Raw genomic sequence first — 17,294 nt, forward strand, 5'->3', positions numbered from 1 at the left:
TACTGCTTCGCACACTCTTGGCATTCTCTTGATGAGCTTCAAGAGGTAGTCCCCTGAAATGGTTTTCACTTCACAGGTGTGCCCTGTCAGGTTTAATAAGTGGGATTTCTTGCCTTATAAATGGGGTTGGGACCATCAGTTGCGTTGAGGAGAAGTCAGGTGGATACACAGCTGATAGTCCTACTGAATAGACTGTTAGAATTTGTATTATGGCAAGAAAAAAGCAGCTAAGTAAAGAAAAACGAGTGGCCATCATTACTTTAAGAAATGAAGGTCAGTCAGTCAGTCAGCCGAAAAATTGGGAAAACGTTGAAAGTAAGGGCTATTTGACCATGAAGGAGAGTAATGAGGTGCTGCGCCAGATGACCTGGCCTCCACAGTCACCGGACCTGAACCCAATCGAGATGGTTTGGGGTGAGCTGGACCGCAGAGTGAAGGCAAAAGGGCCAACAAGTGCTAAGCATCTCTGGGAACTCCAAGACTGTTGGAAGACCATTTCAGGGAACTACCTCTTGAAGCTCATCAAGAGAATGCCAAGAGTGTGCAAAGCAGTAATCAAAGCAAAAGGTGGCTACTTTGAAGAACCTAGAATATGACATATTTTCAGTTGTTTCACACTTGTTTGTTATTCCACATGTGTTAATTCATAGTTTTGATGCCTTCAGTGTGAATCTACAATTTTCATAGTCATGAAAATAAAGAAAACTCTTTGTTTGTTATGTATATAATTCCACATGTGTTAATTCATAGTTTTGATGCCTTCATAGTCATGAAAATAAAGAAAACTCTTTGAATGAGAAGGTGTGTCCAAACTTTTGGTCTGTACTGTACATCTCTTGAGATCACAATTAAGACAATAAAGTACATCAGAAAATTGAACGTGTGGCTGTACCCTTACTCTACTCTTCTAGAAAGTTAAATGGAGAAAGTGAACATGGACCATCATAAAGGTTTTCCATCTAGTAATTCAGGATTTACTACTACGGTATATGTAAATGGGCTTCATAAATGGATAAAACCCTTTGAGGAGCCACTAGGTAGGAAGATAGTCAGAACGTCTGTGTCCATGGCAAATATCTTCACATGAAAGTTATGAAATTGAATAAATATCAGATCCCAGAGGCAGATCTTTGTGTGGGAACCAAATATATAATTAAAATACTACTAAAATGGACAGTGATTTTTAACTAGTCACCAAGTCTCCACATGTGTGACCAATTCTAATGATTGACCAGTTAGTCTATGCTTTTACATCAATGATGTTTGATAATAACCTTGGCAATCTTTCTGAGCATTTGAAAACTTATAAATAAGATGGACATATACTGGTAATGTATATTAATACAATCTCAGTGGAAGTGCCAAGCTATGTTTTGCATTGATGCCAAGCAGCACCTGACTGACAGCTGAGATAGACAGGGATGTTTTCTGAACTACATCATGCTGTTATCATTCAACGCTACTCAGTGTTTGTATGCAGTATATTGTATGTATATTTATAATGTAGCTGAAAAAGAATGTGAGTCTGGGCACAATGCCGATAAAATAATCACAAGTAGCTTTGTGTAGTCTGCATGTGACCTGGGGTACTTTGTAAGATTTATCAACCCCATGCCTTGCATACATAAACAGAACCCTATAAATACACAGCAGGTGAGCTGTGGTTATTGTAGAAATACAGTGGTGGGCTATTAGGATGGACAGTGTGAGAAGCAGAGTTCTTCAGAAGCTGCAGGTCATATCAGATATGGGCCACCAGCAGCATCTGGCCCCAGAAAACATTTTCCTTGCAGCGCTTGAGACTGGAAACCTTAGTCTTGTCCAGCTTCTGGGATCCAGACATGCAAACTGTGTGCTGAATATCAGAGGAGAGGAAATGGGGTATCAGGAACAGACCCCTGCAAGGTTTGGCCTGGCAGGTAGGATGGTTTCATGTTTATTGTGTGTGCCAGTAGTATATAATTGTTGTTTTAGTTGTGATTGTTCAGTTCAGTCTGGATACCTACGTTAACATTGGTACTGTTTTCTCGTGACTGGCTAATTCAACAGGAATTTATTAGTTGGGAATTAAAGGGGTGGGCCCATCTCAACATTTATGGCATATCGCAAGGACATACCACAAATGTGCAGTATCCTAGACATGGGGTATCTGCACTGTTATGTTCTGTTTTATGTTTCTGCCATGTATTTCAGCATGGGAGATACGGTTGGCAAGGGTTGGCAGGAACAGGGCTAACCACCCTGTTATTCCCTGCTTGGTAGGAGTAGGCTGGTCTTGCTTTCTACCAGGAGGAACAGTTCAAGTTCAGACAGAGAGAAGGAAGGAGGCATATGTTAGAGCTCCTACTCCAAGATACTGTAATCACTTCTCCTGTGAGACCTTCACTCCAGGACAAAAGACAAAATCGAGAAAACTGATTCCAAAGAGCAGCATAGTTTTACAGACCCTTCTACAGGTGAGGTTTTCAGCTCCAACACCCATCACCTAGGTCTCTTCCAGGCCAGTCAAACACCAAGCCTGTAACATAACATGGACACCTATATCCACAAGTGCCTGCTTGTGCCATTTAATTGCCATCTAAGCAGCCACCATACCTTCTGATCTTGTGACCAAAACTGCACTTTGTACCTACTACAGCTGGATGTACCACAATTAATATTTTTCACTAAGTAAAAAGAGAATTTTATACTTTTACTTCTGGCCTGATTCTCTAAACCACCTTTCCACTGCACCGATCCCCAGGGAGCAACATCTCATCAGGGCAACTACCACTCCCATACTCTGCACCAGTGGTAACAGTGAATGGAGTGCAGGCCATGAAAAGGTGGGGCCATCTTTAATCACTGCGATCGGTCTGCCGGAAATAACCAAGCCACAATGGTGAATGGAGGGTGGCCGCACAATGCACAACTCCTCTCCCTTCGTTTCAGAGGCCCCGTTCTCAAGATATGGTCGGGTTCCAGAGGTGACCTACATCTATCTGACATTTGTGGCATATCCTAGTAATATACCATAAATGTCAGATGAGACAACCCCTTTAAAGGCTATAGACAGCTAGGAATGCATATGTTTTATTGCATGGTAAATATTTGCACTAAAAACATTTTTCAATAGATCTTTATTAAAAAAGCACTGAGATATTTTATAGTGACCCCCATTTGTAAACTACACAAAGGATAGGGTACTGCACTAAATTACTGACCTCTTTTTTTCAGGATAACAAACTCATTCTTAACCAATGATGCATCATCTGACTTATAGTCTGACCAGCAGAGTCCTATAACGTGTGGTGTGCCAAGACTCCAGAGTTCACACTGCAGGTCATTCGTCATCCTGCAACAATCGGGGACACCATAAAAAAAATCCTGGAGTGCTTCTTTAAACATTTTCAACCATTTCTCATCTGCAGCCTCCATGTTTTCAAATATATGATCCAGCTGCTATGTTCTCTTACAGTGAAATCCATCATTGGAGCTGTCTGAAGGTTCAGTCTCCAACCCTTATCTCTGCATTCCTCAGAGATTATAAATACTCATTTTAGCTGAATTCCTATCAATTTGAAGGGTACTATCTCTCCTTAGGGAGAACGCTTTAATCGGCGTGAGGAGGCTTATAGGCCATACATGTTCCTCTGGAATTCTGGGAAGAAAGGGATGCAAATGATCTCTTAGCAAGCTCTGCCTCTAATGCCACTAGATGTAAGGCAGCTATCCTAGAAGTCAGTGTTTGACCCTTTAAATAGGTCTTGAGACATGATTTGGATAATAAATAAATGGAACACCATTCACATGGAAACATAGAATGTGTCGGCAGATAAGAACCATTTGGCCCATCTAGTCTGCCCAATATACTGAATACTATGAATAGCCCCTGGCCCTATCTTATATGAAGGATGGCCTTATGCCTATCCCATGCATGCTTAAACTCCTTCACTGTATTTGCAGCTACCACTTCTGCAGGAAGGCTATTCCATACATCCACTACTCTCTCAGTAAAGTAATACTTCCTGATATTACTTTTAAACCTTTGCCCCTCTAATTTAAAACTATGTCCTCTTGTGGTAGTTTTTCTTCTTTTAAATATTCTCTCCTCTTTTACCTTGTTGATTCCCTTTATATATTTAAAAGTTTCTATCATATCCCCTCTGTCTCATCTTTCTTCCAAGCTATAGAGTGGTGGCCAAAAGTTTTGAGAATGACACAAATATTCGATTTCACAAAGTTTGCTGCTAAACTGCTTTTAGATCTTTGTTTAAGTTGTTTCTGTGATGTAGTGAAATATAATTACACGCACTTCATACGTTTCAAAGGCTTTTATCGACAATTACATAACATTTATGCAAAGAGTCAGTATTTGCCGTGTTGGCCCTTCTTTTTTAGGACCTCTGCAATTCGACTGGGTATGCTCTCAATCAACTTCTGGGCCAATTCCTGACTGATAGAAACCCATTCCTTCATAATCACTTCTTGGAGTTTGTCAGAATTAGTAGGTTTTTGTTTGTCCACCCGCCTCTTGAGGATTGACCACAAGTTCTCAATGGGATCAAGATCTGGGGAGTTTCCAGGCCATGTACCCAAAATGTCAACGTTTTGGTCCCCAAGCTACTTAGTTATCACTTTTGCCTTATGGCACGGTGCTCCATCGTGCTTGAAAATGCATTGTTCTTCACCAAACTGTTGTTGGATTGTTGGAAGAAGTTGCTGTTGGAGGGTGTTTTGGTACCATTCTTTATTCATGGCTGTGTTTTTGGGCAAAATTGTGAGTGAGCCCACTCCCTTGGATGAGAAGCAACCCCACACATGAATGGTCTCAGGATGCTTTACTGTTGGCATGACACAGGACTGATGGTACCACTCACCTTTTCTTCTCCGGACAAGCCTTTTTCAAGATGCCCCAAACAATCGGAAAGAGGCTTCATCTGAGAATATGACTTTGCCCCAGTCCTCAGCAGTCCATTCACCATACTTTCTGCAGAAGATCAATCTGTCCCTGATGTTTTTCTTGGAGAGAAGTGGCTTCTTTGCTGCCCTTCTTGACACCAGGCCATCTTCCAAAAGTCTTCGCCTCACTGTGCGTGCAGATGCGCTCACACCTGCCTGCTGCCATTCCTGAGCAAGCTCTGCACTGGTGGCACTCCGATCCCGCAGCTGAATCCTCTTTAGGAGATGATCCTGGCGCTTGCTGGACTTTCTTGGATGCCCTGAAGCCTTCTTAACAAGAATTGAACCTCTTTCCTTGAAGTTCTTGATGATCCTATAAATTGTTGATTGAGGTGCAATCTTAGTAGCCACAATATCCTTGCCTGTGAAGCCATTTTTATGCAACGCAATGATGGCTGCACGCGTTTCTTTGCAGGTCACCATGGTTAACAATGGAAGAACAATGATTTCAAGCATCACCCTCCTTTTAACATGTCAAGTCTGCCATTTTAACCCAATCAGCCTGACATAATGATCTCCAGCCTTGTGCTTGTCAACATTCTCACCTGAGTTAACAAGACGATTACTGAAAGGATCTCAGCAGGTCCTTTAATGACAGCAATGAAATGCAGTGGAAAGGTTTTCTTGGGATTAAGTTCATTTTCATGGCAAAGAAAGACTATGCAATTCATCTAAACACTCTTTATAACATTCTGGAGTATATGCAAATTGCTATTATAAAAACTTAAGCAGCAACTTTTCCAATTTCCAATATTTATGTAATTCTCAAAACTTTTGGCCACGACTGTACATGTTAAGGTCCTTTAATCTTTCTTTCCTGGTAAGTTTTATCCTGCAATCCATGTACCAGTTTAGTAGCTCTTTTCTGAACTCTCTCCAAAGTATCAATATCCTTCTGGGGATATGGTCTCCAGTACTGCGCACAATACTCCAAATGAGGTCTCACTAGTGCTCTGTAGAGCAGCATGAGCACCTCCCTCTTTCTACTGGTAATGCCTCTCCCTATACACCCAAGCATTCTGCTAGCATTTCCTGCTACTCTGACATTGTCTGCCTACCTTTAAGTCTTCTGAAATAATGACCCCTAAATCCCTTTCCTCAGATGCTGTGGAAAAGGATTGTGTGCGTGGCACACATTTCTAGAGTGTACGTGTACAGCTCAACAGTCCTCAAATTCTGCCATTGGAGGTGAGAATTTGGATTCATCAAGTCGTTACCCTTAGGCCCCTTTCACACGGGCGTTGCAGGAAAAGGTGCGGGTGCGTTGCGGGAAAAATGCGCGATTTTTCTGCGCGAGTGCAAAACATTGTAATGCGTTTTGCACTCTCGTGAGAAAAATCGCGGTTGTTTGGTACCCAAACCCGAACTTCTTCACAGAAGTTCGGGCTTGGTATCAGTGTTCTGTAGATTGTATTATTTTCCCTTATAACATGGTTATAAGGGAAAATAATAGCATTCTGAATACAGAATGCATAGTAAAATTGGGCTGGAGGGGTTAAAAAAAATTAAATAATAATTTAACTCACCTTAATCCATTTGCTCGCGCAGCCCGGCTTCTCTACTGTCTCCTTCTTTGCTGATTGCAGGAAAAGGACCTGTGGTGACGTCACTCCGGTCATCACATGGTCCATCACATGATCCATCACCATGGTAAAAGATCATGTGACGGACCATGTGATGAATGGAGTGACGTCACCACAGGTCCTTTTCCTGCAATCAGCAAAGAAGGAGACAGTAGAGAAGCCGGGGTGCGCAAGCAAGTGGATTAAGGTGAGTTTAATTTTTTAACCCCTCCAGCCCTATTTTACTATGCATTCTGTATTCAGAATGCTATTATTTTCCCTTATAACCATGCTATAAGGGAAAATAATAATGATCGGGTCCCCATCCCAATCGTCTCCTAGCAACCGTGCGTGAAAATCGCACCGCATCCGAACTTGCTTGCGGATGCTTGCGATTTTCACGCAGCCCCATTCACTTCTATGGGGCCTGCGTTGGGTGGAAAACGCACAATATAGAGCATGCTGCGATTTTCACGCAACGCACAAGTGATGCGTGAAAATCACTGCTCGTGTGCACAGCCCCATAGAAATGAATGGGTCGGGATTCAGTGCGGGTGCAATGCGTTCAACTCACGCATCGCATTCGCGCGGAATACTCGCCCGTGTGAAAGGGGCCTAAGAGATACAATAAGTCACTGCCAGAAGTATCAGACAATACTGATAGATGTAGTGCTATATTTTCTGCACTGCCTATCTCCGCTCAGGGGCTCATAAACTATACTGTGTGGGCTGAGTGTGCCTTTGCAAAAGATAAAATATAACTTTTATTCAAGTACGTTTAAAAATGAATTTAAGGAAAAATAATGGCTAAAAGTATGGAAGATGGGTTTGAGTAGCCAGGTTTCATTTTTCTTTATGTACCAGGCGTGGGTCGCTATAGCTGGCAGATTTTAAGCAGACGTAACAGCCTAGCATTCCTTTCCCTAAGGCCTCATGCACACGACCGTGACGTTTTTTGCGGTCCACAAACCGCAGATCCGCTAAAAACGGAAGGCGCCTGTGTTGCCTTCTGCAATTTGCGGAACGGAACGGGCGCCGGCAATATAAATGCCTATTCTTGTCTGCAAAGCGCGGACAAGAATAGGACATGTTATATTTTTTTTGCGGGGCCGCGGAACGGAGCCACGGATGCGGACAGCCCACGGAGTGCTGTCCGCATCTTTTGCGGCCCCATTGAAATGAATAGGTCCACATCCGGGCCGCCAAAACGGCGGCTCGGATGCGGACCCAAACAACGGTCGTGTGCATGAGGCCTAACAGTTCCCTATTCTCAGGAACCTAGCATGGCTGTGTGTCGGAGCACTCATCCTGAAAAGAGCGACCCCCAGCCTCTAGATACCTCGGGCCTGGTCTAGAAAATAAACCTAGATTGCTCCTGGTAAATGCTTTTTTTGCTGTCATATCCTAATGCTAGACTGCTTCTGGCTACTCAAACCCATCCTGCATACTTTTAGCCATTATTTTTCCTTAAATTCATTTTTAAACATACTTGAATAAAGGTTATATTTTATCTTTTGTAAAGGCACCCTCAGCCCACACAGTATAGAAGTATCAGACAACAGCGTATTCCCTTCTCCCTAGTAAAATAAACATGCTAACGTTTATAGGGTACTTTAGAAAAACAGAAATCTCATGTTCATTACACATATTTGTAAAGCTCACAAATGGACCTCCACTTTGATATCAATATTTCCCAGATTTTGCTGACCTTTATATCATCATTGATTCAATTATCTTTTCATCATTTATTTTGTAATTATCTATCTCAGGATTGTGGACTCTGGAATACACACAAGAGTTAACATCGCCCTTATGCATAACCGCTTCCCACGGTTATACCGAATGTGTCCGATATCTACTGCACCGCCGGGCCGACCCCAATGCGGCACCTGGAGGTCGTTCTCCACTCCATGAAGCTTGCAATGGAGGGCATGATACCTGCGTCCAACTACTGCTGGAACATGGGGCCAATCCAAACCACCGCAGTGATGAAGGTCTTACCCCTCTACACCTCTGTGACACAAAAAACTCTTTAAGGTAGGGACGGTCACAATCTGTTCCCTAAAGTGCTAGCAGCAGACCTGTCTTCATTAGGAAACATCACTAGACACTGCCTGGACTAGAAGATGGCAAGACAGCTGCCAAGCAATTGTATCACACTAATGATATTGATGCATTAATTAAAATAATCCTCTCTTTCATTCCATTATTCATTTTGCCATTACTAATTGTAACTATTCTTGCATCTACAATAATAATTCAAAAATCGCCTTTGCAAATAGTCTTGATTAAAATACCCTGTCCTACATCTCCTTTACAAATCTATGTGTCTCCATGCAGGGGCGGCCTGGCCATAGACTCTACAGGGAAATTTCCCAGTGGGCTGATGCCCAGGGGACCGCCAGTCGGGTACACAACTATCTGATGCTCTCAGATGCTAGGAGCATCATGTACTAATATACCTGGCTGGCAGAAGAAAGTGCCCTCCTACATTCAACTGGATTGCCATCTTTAGGGCAGTAACAGAGTTGAATGCTGCGGTGGGGGTGGCAGTATTCTGTGTTGCACTGTGTATTTGGTAGAGATGAGCGAATAATTGAAAAGTTTGATTCGGCTGATTCGCTGAATTACTTCGTCACGAAGGGCATTTTTTTTGTAAGTAGCAGGCGCAATGACAGGAAGCTGCGATAGCGCTGCCCCCGTCATTGTACCCCTCATACATGATCGTGGCATTTGAGTGTGTAAAAACTGTGTAAAATAGACAATAATTTATTTTTTTTTAATCAAACTTACTACCTCCATTTGCTTACGACGGGCCGGCCGCCGCTATCTTGCTTGAAGATATGGAGCGAAATCTTGCGCGGCGCGAGATTACATCAACACGCCGGCTGGCGTGGTAATGTCATACGTCACCATGCACGGGATTTCGGCCGAGATCTTCAATCAAGATGGAGGCTGGCGGCCCTTTGCGAGCAAATGGAGGAGGTAAGTTAGAATTTTTTGGGTTTTTTTTACACTATTTCAGGTTAAGTCGATTCGCTGACACGAAGCACGAGGAAATTCGGCTTCGAGGTGAATCGAATTTATCTTGAAATTTGGATCAAATTCCACTTCGTGGGACTCTATTCGCTCATCTCTAGTATTTGGTTCTGCTGGGGCAGTATTTTGTGCTGCGCTACAGTATTGCTGGCCCCGCCTACTTATATTAGCCCTACCTTCTGGCAGTTTGGACCCACCTACAAAATGGGGCCACTTTTATTATTTTTTTCTGGGGCCAGTTTAAGTTCCCAGTCTGCCCCTGTCTTCACGGTTACAGACCACAAACCAACCCTACATAGTCTGATCTTGCTGTCATAGAAATAAATGAGAACATCACTTCTCCTGACGTCTATTTTAATAACTTCTTGCATTCACCATGGAATAACAATCCTGGAGCATCTATTCTTATGACCCTATGTTGTTTCTTTCCGCTATTATTCCTACTAGACGTTTATACATGAATTGCCAGCAGTCTGTAATAAAGGTCCAATTAAGTGTAAATTGTCTATGACAGGCAGCACTGATTGGATAGTGTCAGACCGAGACACAACCCCAAGTGATAACACCCACACAGCACAACATGGCGTCATAAGAACAGACACTGCAGAATTATTACTAAAACAGACACGTTGTCCATTATCTGTTCAAAACCGACCGTTTCTATCAAACTTGTCTTTGATCCTATGATCATCATCTGTATTTTGCCCTAGATGTGCAGAGGTGATCCTACAGCATGGGACCCTTGTGAATCAAACCACAGATGAAATGCAGGAGACTCCACTCCACATTGCAGCACGGCTAGGTCTTTTAGACCATGTAAGATCATACCTCCGCTATGGAGCAGATGTCCATGCTAGGAATGCCAATGGTGAGACTCCTTTGATTTCAGCCTGTGGAGGAAAATGGGAATATGAGGATACATGCCTGCAAATTTGCCACCTTCTTCTAGAGAAGGGAGCAAACGTAGAAGCCCAAGACCAGCAAGACAGAAGACCACTCCACTATGCTTGCAGAAAAGCTGAACACCATCTGGTGGAGTTGCTTCTTAAATATGGTGCAGATGTCAATGCTGCCGATTATAATGGAGTCCTGCCTCTGAGCTGTGTGTTACAAAATGCTGAGCTGTACCAAGACAAGAGACCCCACCTTACTGTACGCGCTCTGCTTAACCGTGGAGCCCGCAGTGTGTGTCCTGAGGCTTTCGGGAAGGTAATGTATATATACCATTTATAAATAACTATATACATGCACACACCCCTTTTAGGCTACTTTCATATATGCGATTTTCTTTCCGGTTTTGACATCGAAAATGAACAAATGTCAACGATGTTGGATCCGTTTTTTTTTTTCAGACAGGAAAAAAAATGCATCCAGCCCTAACACTACTGTAAGTCAATGGGTGCCAGATCAGTTTTCTTACAGTTTTTTTTTTTACGGTTTTTAGTGCCGGATCCGGCTTGTTCAGTTTTGCAAACCGGACACAAAAACACAGTTTGCAGTTTCCAGTCACAGAACGCAACAAACCGGTATGGAATGTCAATGGGGACAAAACAGAAGCGTTTTCCTCCGGTTTTGAGATCCTCTGCCGGATCTCAAAACCAGAAAGAAAATCGCATATGTGAAAGTAGCCTTACATGAGCCAAGGATCAAAGCAAATATCAGGACTGAGCAGTCGTGCAAACACTAATTCCCAATAATTGCCTCATAAGTGCTGATATGTTATCTTGCGTAAAAAGGCATGTGCTACTGGCAAACAATAAATTTGTATCGGGATGAGCTATCACAGCAGGAAATAATTGCTGCATACTGTATAATGCAGCTATCACCTTCTCTCACAATCAGGCAAATATTGGGATTGTATGGCTTTGTTCCTGATAATTGCTTGGGCATCAGCCCCTGTAAAGGAGGCTTACAAGTTAGATTTTTAGAAGCCCAATGACAAGGACATTGTAGAAATAATTTTAAAGAAAGCTTCAGGTTCCCAGTCCTCTCCGATCCAGTACTGCTCTTCTGTCCTCTCTGCTGGGCTGCAGCATTGACACATTACTTTGGTTGCAGTGGTGACATCTTGTCTTGTGCCATACACCGCTGAGGCCAGTGATTGGCTGCAGCAGTATAAAATATATCCCTGCAGTTGGCCCATTAGAAATTTTACTTGGAAAACCCTTTAAAGGGGTTTTCTCACTTCAGAAAATGTCATTTATCATGTAGAGAAAGTTAATACGAGGCACTTACTAATGTATTGTGATTGTCCATATTGCCTCCTTTGCTGGCTTCATTCATTTTTCCCATCACGTTATACACTGTTCGTTTCCATGGTTACGGCCACCCTGTAATCCATTAGCGGTGGCTGGTGTAAGGTACTAAAAGTAGAAGCAGCAGATAACTAAGTGAAATTATCATTACATCCATCTAAACCTGCCCACAAGGCATTGCGCCTGGTTCAAGGGTTCGTCTACTTGGCAACGTGTGTCCCACAACAAGAAAGTCACACAACATTTCATGTAAAGCTTTGTCTATGGTGTCGCAGTGCTGCGGCTGTGATACAACGGTTGCAAAAAATCCAGACGTGTCGGATTTTGTGTTGCACGTCGCAGGTCGTACCATTGGCTTGGATGGCGACTCACCCACAAATCGGCTGCGTTTTCAAAGCCAAATTACAGTCTCACATATTTTTGTGCGCCTTGCTGTCGCTCGACACATGTCGCCATGTAGTCGAACCCTAACAGTGAATTTCCTGGTGAAGGATTCCCTTTAAAGGCAAACGTGGAGCAGTAGTAAATCACGGATGTCCATGCCAGTGATACTGAAGATAACCATACTTTATGCTGTGCAGGTTCTGCGGTGCTGTTCTGGACTCCCTGAAGTAATTGCACTGCTCTACAACTCATACTTAAACCTTCAAGTCTGCAGCAGGTGGAGACAAGATATCCCACAGGATGTGTTTCAGGTCAGAATTATTTGCTATAGCAGCATATACCGCAGTTTCCTACCACCATTACCATTGATCTGCTGTCACCACAGGTTTTTCTGTGGAACATGAATAGCTTGTCATCAATAAAGATATAGGGGGAGATTTATAAAAACTGGTGCAATAAAAAACTGGCTTAGTTGCCCATAGCAACCAATCAGATTGATGCTTTCACTTGCCAAAGGAGCTCTGAAAAACGAAACATGGAATCTGATTGGTTGCTATGGGCAACTAAGCCAATTTCCCTTTGCACCAGTTTTGATAAATCTTCCCATCGTGAAACAGCCATGGGCTTACACAGATCTCGTAGGGACCCATAACAAAACTTAGTATGGGACCCCCTGCCCCACCCAGTATCCCCGAAAACATGTATCAAACAACCCCAGGCAATGTGGAATGCAAATGAATATAAAAAAGTCTCACCCACTTTGTCAGATTTCTATGTGGAAGGGCTGCGGCAAATATCGTATTTTCCGGCGTATAAGGCTACTTTCACACTGCCGTTTCTGGGTCCGCCTGTGAGATCCGTTTCAAGGCTCTAACAAGCGGCCCCAAACGGATCAGTTTAGCCCCAATGCATTCTGAATGGATAAGGATCCGTTCAGAATGCATCAGTTTGGCTCCGTTCCGCCTCCATTCCGCTCTGGAGGTGGACACCAAAACGCTGCTTGCAGTCAAATAGGGTGCAATTGTAAACGGATCCGTCTCCCATTGACTTTCTCATGTAAGTCAGGACGGATCCGTTTGACTCACACTTAGGCCTCATGCACACGACCGTATTTTGTTTCCGTGTCCGATCCGTTTTTTTTGCGGATACGATGCAGACCCATTCATTTCAATGGGTCCACAAAAAACACGGACAGCACACCGTGTGCTGTCCGCATTAGTATGTCCGTTCCGTTGCTCCGCAAAAAAAAATAGTGCATGTCCTATTTTTTTCTAATTTGCAGACAAGGATAGGCATTATTACAATGGATCCGCAAAAAAAACGGATGCCATACGGAACGTCATCCGTTTTTTTTGCGGATCCGCAATTTTCGGACCGCAAAACACATACGGTCGTGTGCATGAGGCCTTAGACTTAGATTTTTTTGGGAGAGAATAATGCAGACGGATCCGTAGTGAACGGATACCAGCGTTTGCATTTATAAGTGTGGATCCGTCTGTGCAGATACCAGACGGATCCGCACCTAACGCAGGTGTGAAAGTAGCCTAAGACGACTGGGCGTATAAGACGACCCCCAACTTTTCCAGTTAAAATATAGGGTTTGGGCTATACTCGCCGTATAAGACCACCCCTCCAACGCTATTTACTTTGGCCTCAAGATCTGCAAGTAATTGTTGTGCAATTTTCGTCTTTTGCCTCAGCACCATATTATGCCTTTCAAAGAATCTAGTACACCAGAATACAGTGGCCTTAATTAAACTATCTTCATATTTCTTTTTTTCTTGCTGGTAGAGCCATGATGGGGTCTTGACTGTTAGTCATTTGTATACTCTACTGGTGTTGTACTGTATGAACTGGTACAGATACTGGTGCTGTACTGTATGTACAGATACTATACTGGTGCTGTACTGTATGTACAGATACTGGTGCCAGGGCCGTCTTTACCAAGGGGCAAAAGGGGCAGCTGCCCCGGGCCCAGTTGCTCCTGGGGGGCCCAAGGCAGCTGCCTCTTGAGCCCTGCTAGCTACTGCCCCGGGTGTCAAGCTGTCAGCTACACAGGAGTGCTGCCCTGCCTGCCTGCACCGAGTCCAGGCATCATGATCGTACTGTGTTAAAGTTGTGATCAAGACCTTAATGACATCATCACCATGTGACCAGTAACCTAGCAATTACTGGTCACATGGCTATGAGGTCATCACAGGTCCTACCAAGAGTGTTCTGTGGAGCTTTTTTGTGTGAACATTACATCAGAAAAAGGTGACAGGGGCTGTTATGTTAATATACTGTAAACTACTGTATAGTGGTGGGCTGTATACTGTGTGGGGGCCTGTATACTGTGTGGTGGGCTGTATACTGTGTGGGGGCCTGTATACTGTGTGGTGGGCTGTATACTGTGTGGAGGCCTGTATACTGTGGGGGGGCTGTATACTGTGTGGTGGGCTGTATACTGTGTGGTGGGCTGTATACTGTGTGGGGGCCTGTATACTGTGGGGGCTGTATACTGTGTGGTGGGCTGTATACTGTGTGGTGGGCTGTATACTGTGTGGGGGCCTGTATACTGTGTGGGGGCCTGTATACTGTGTGGTGGGCTGTATACTGTGTGGGACTGTATACTGTGGGGGGGGGGGCTGTATGCTGTGTGGGGGCCTGTATAGTGTGGGGGGGGGCCTGTATAGTGTGGGGGCCTGTATAGTGGGGGGGCCTGTATAGAGTGGGGGGCTATACTGCTGTACCGTATACTGTGGGGGTCTGTATACTGTGTACTGTGGGTGCGGTATAGTGTGGAGTGCTATACTGCTGTACTGTATGGTGTGGGGGGCTGTATCGTGTATAGTTTGGGGTGCTGTATACAGTGAGGTGTTGTATACTGTGAGGTGCTGTATACTGTGGGCTGCTATACTGCTCTACTATATACTGTGGGGTACTGTATAGTGTGGGGTGCTATACTGCTCTACTATATACTGTGGGGTACTGTATAGTGTGGGGTGCTAAACTGCATACTGTGTGGTGCTGTATACTATAGGGTGCTACACTGCATACTGTGGGGTGCTGGGGTGCACTGTAACACTAGGGTGAGCCGAGCCCTGGTCTCCTTCCTGCAGAGCGGTGCCCACTTCCAGCCTGAGCTCAGTTGCCCAGAGCACTGATCCTGAGCCGCTGGAGTCTTCAGAACTGGAAGTATTTACAGTCATTCACTGGACTCTACCAGATGTGTGGATTTTTTTTTTGTGTGTGTTGTGGTGGAGGGCGTGATTGCCTGCTAAGATGTGGGAAGGCGGGATCCAGGGGGCCCAAGTACATTTTTGCCCAGGGTCCAATCAATATTAAAGACGGCCCTGACTGGTGCTGTACTGTATTCACCACCACATGTATCTTCTCCCCAGATAGACTCTGTTTTTTCACCACAGATAAGATGCACACCAAACTTCATTAGAGATCCGCCGTTCCAACATTAGAATTGGCTGAAGTGCAGATGCTCCTGCTTCCCCCTGCCTTCCCTCGAAATCGCCAATCCCACCCAGTATACAACAACCAGCCAATCACGGCAAGCAATGTATTTTCTGTGCACACTGCATACAAAGCCTGCTTGGATTGGATGGGTCCCTGCCTGCCCAGCCCTCCCTGTCTTCAAGACAATCTGAATGGTAGTACGCAATGTGATACTGCCGGCATGAGAAAACCACTGAGAGCAGGGAGAGGGGGCTGCTTCAGGAGCGGCTGGCCGGGATTCAGCGCACGGTGGCCCAGCTAGCCTCCAATCCGGCTAGGAAGTAAGTTTCAGCATGCCGTATACTGTCATATAAGACGACACCTGGCGTATAAGACGACCCCCGACTTTTGAGAAGATTTTCATGTGTTAAAAAGTAGTCTTATACGCAGGAAAATACAGTATTTGGCACTCTTCCCGGATCGCCATATTTCTCAATGCATTTACACTAGACAGCTGGCTAAGTACATTGATAAATCTTCTATGTCTCCTGCTTCTCTTCACATCGTATATTATAAAACAGTCTGCCTGCAGCCACCACTAGGTGGAGCTCAATGCTTAGGAATTTATTTATTTACAGTTACCACTGACTGCAATGGAAGCTGAAAAAAAAAACTATTTGCACTGAGCTCCCCCTAGTGGCGGCGGCAGGAAAATGCAGTTTTCTTTCATGTCGGGGACGGAAGAAGGCGTTCAGCATCAGAAACTGGGGCTCCGTAGCAGGCGCATGGTCTGCCTCTATGGAATGTACAGCACTGGCAACAGCCCATCCTAATGGGTCCATTCTAACCCTTATAATGATGATCCAATCTGCTATTCTTTTTTCGATCGTCATGGTTTTATGTGTCACTTGGAGTGTCTCAGAGCTGTGTGCACACAGAATCCCTATGGCTCTGGACTACAAGCTGCAGTATAAGCAACTGGCTCCATAGTAAACCCTTGTCAATGAGACCTTTGAGGCTTCAGTGTTTCTCCATGTTCTCATATCGTATTTTATGTCTTGTAGACTCATCAGTCCTTCTACACAAGATTCTTCGATGTCTCCGGGAGCGTGCGATCCCTGCAGCACTTGTGCAGATTTACACTCCGCAAGCATTTTGGTAGTCAGTGTCACCTTTTCATTCCTTTACTACCAGTCCCTACAGTTATTAAAGACTATCTTCTGCTTGCCACTGAACAGCGCACCGGCCTGCTCTGAATCACTAGGCTGCCAGGAAAGCACACTCCTTTGTAAATGTAACACCCTGCAAAATTTATATTTTTATTTTTGTATTGTTCATTTTTATTTTCTAAGGCTTGTGAAATACTATACTACTATATACATTTTAAATATACTGTGTGTATATATATATATATATATATATATATATATATATATATAAATCCAAAAAGCAGGCAGCACTCCAAGGTAAAGGTGAAAAAATATGCAAGACTTTATTCACCCATGTGACAAGGCAACGTTTCAGCTCAGTATGAGCCTTTCTCAAGCTAAATGACAAAACCAAGTGAGCAATATATATAGGGTGAGAAACATGTGACACACAATTGGATCAACCTATGTACAATTATGCAAATGAGATAAATCACTCCCAAAATAAAATTCCAGACCTTGCTCATACATACAGT

The 17,294-nt window shown here is 43.9% G+C and overlaps 1 protein-coding gene across 1 annotated transcript; it reads left to right on the forward strand.

The window, feature by feature from the left end:
* The first annotated feature begins 1,696 nt into the window (after positions 1-1,696).
* On the forward strand, positions 1,697-16,968 carry ASB18 (ankyrin repeat and SOCS box containing 18). Its single transcript, XM_040440632.1, has 5 exons — positions 1,697-1,919; positions 8,273-8,540; positions 10,253-10,751; positions 12,379-12,492; positions 16,675-16,968. Exons 1-5 carry the CDS (start codon positions 1,697-1,699, stop codon positions 16,864-16,866), a joined length of 1,296 nt encoding a protein of 431 aa, XP_040296566.1. The 3' UTR covers positions 16,867-16,968.
* The last annotated feature ends 326 nt before the right edge of the window (positions 16,969-17,294 follow it).

Source organism: Bufo bufo, chromosome 7 (assembly GCF_905171765.1).
Source record: "Bufo bufo chromosome 7, aBufBuf1.1, whole genome shotgun sequence".
Taxonomy (NCBI): domain Eukaryota; kingdom Metazoa; phylum Chordata; class Amphibia; order Anura; family Bufonidae; genus Bufo; species Bufo bufo.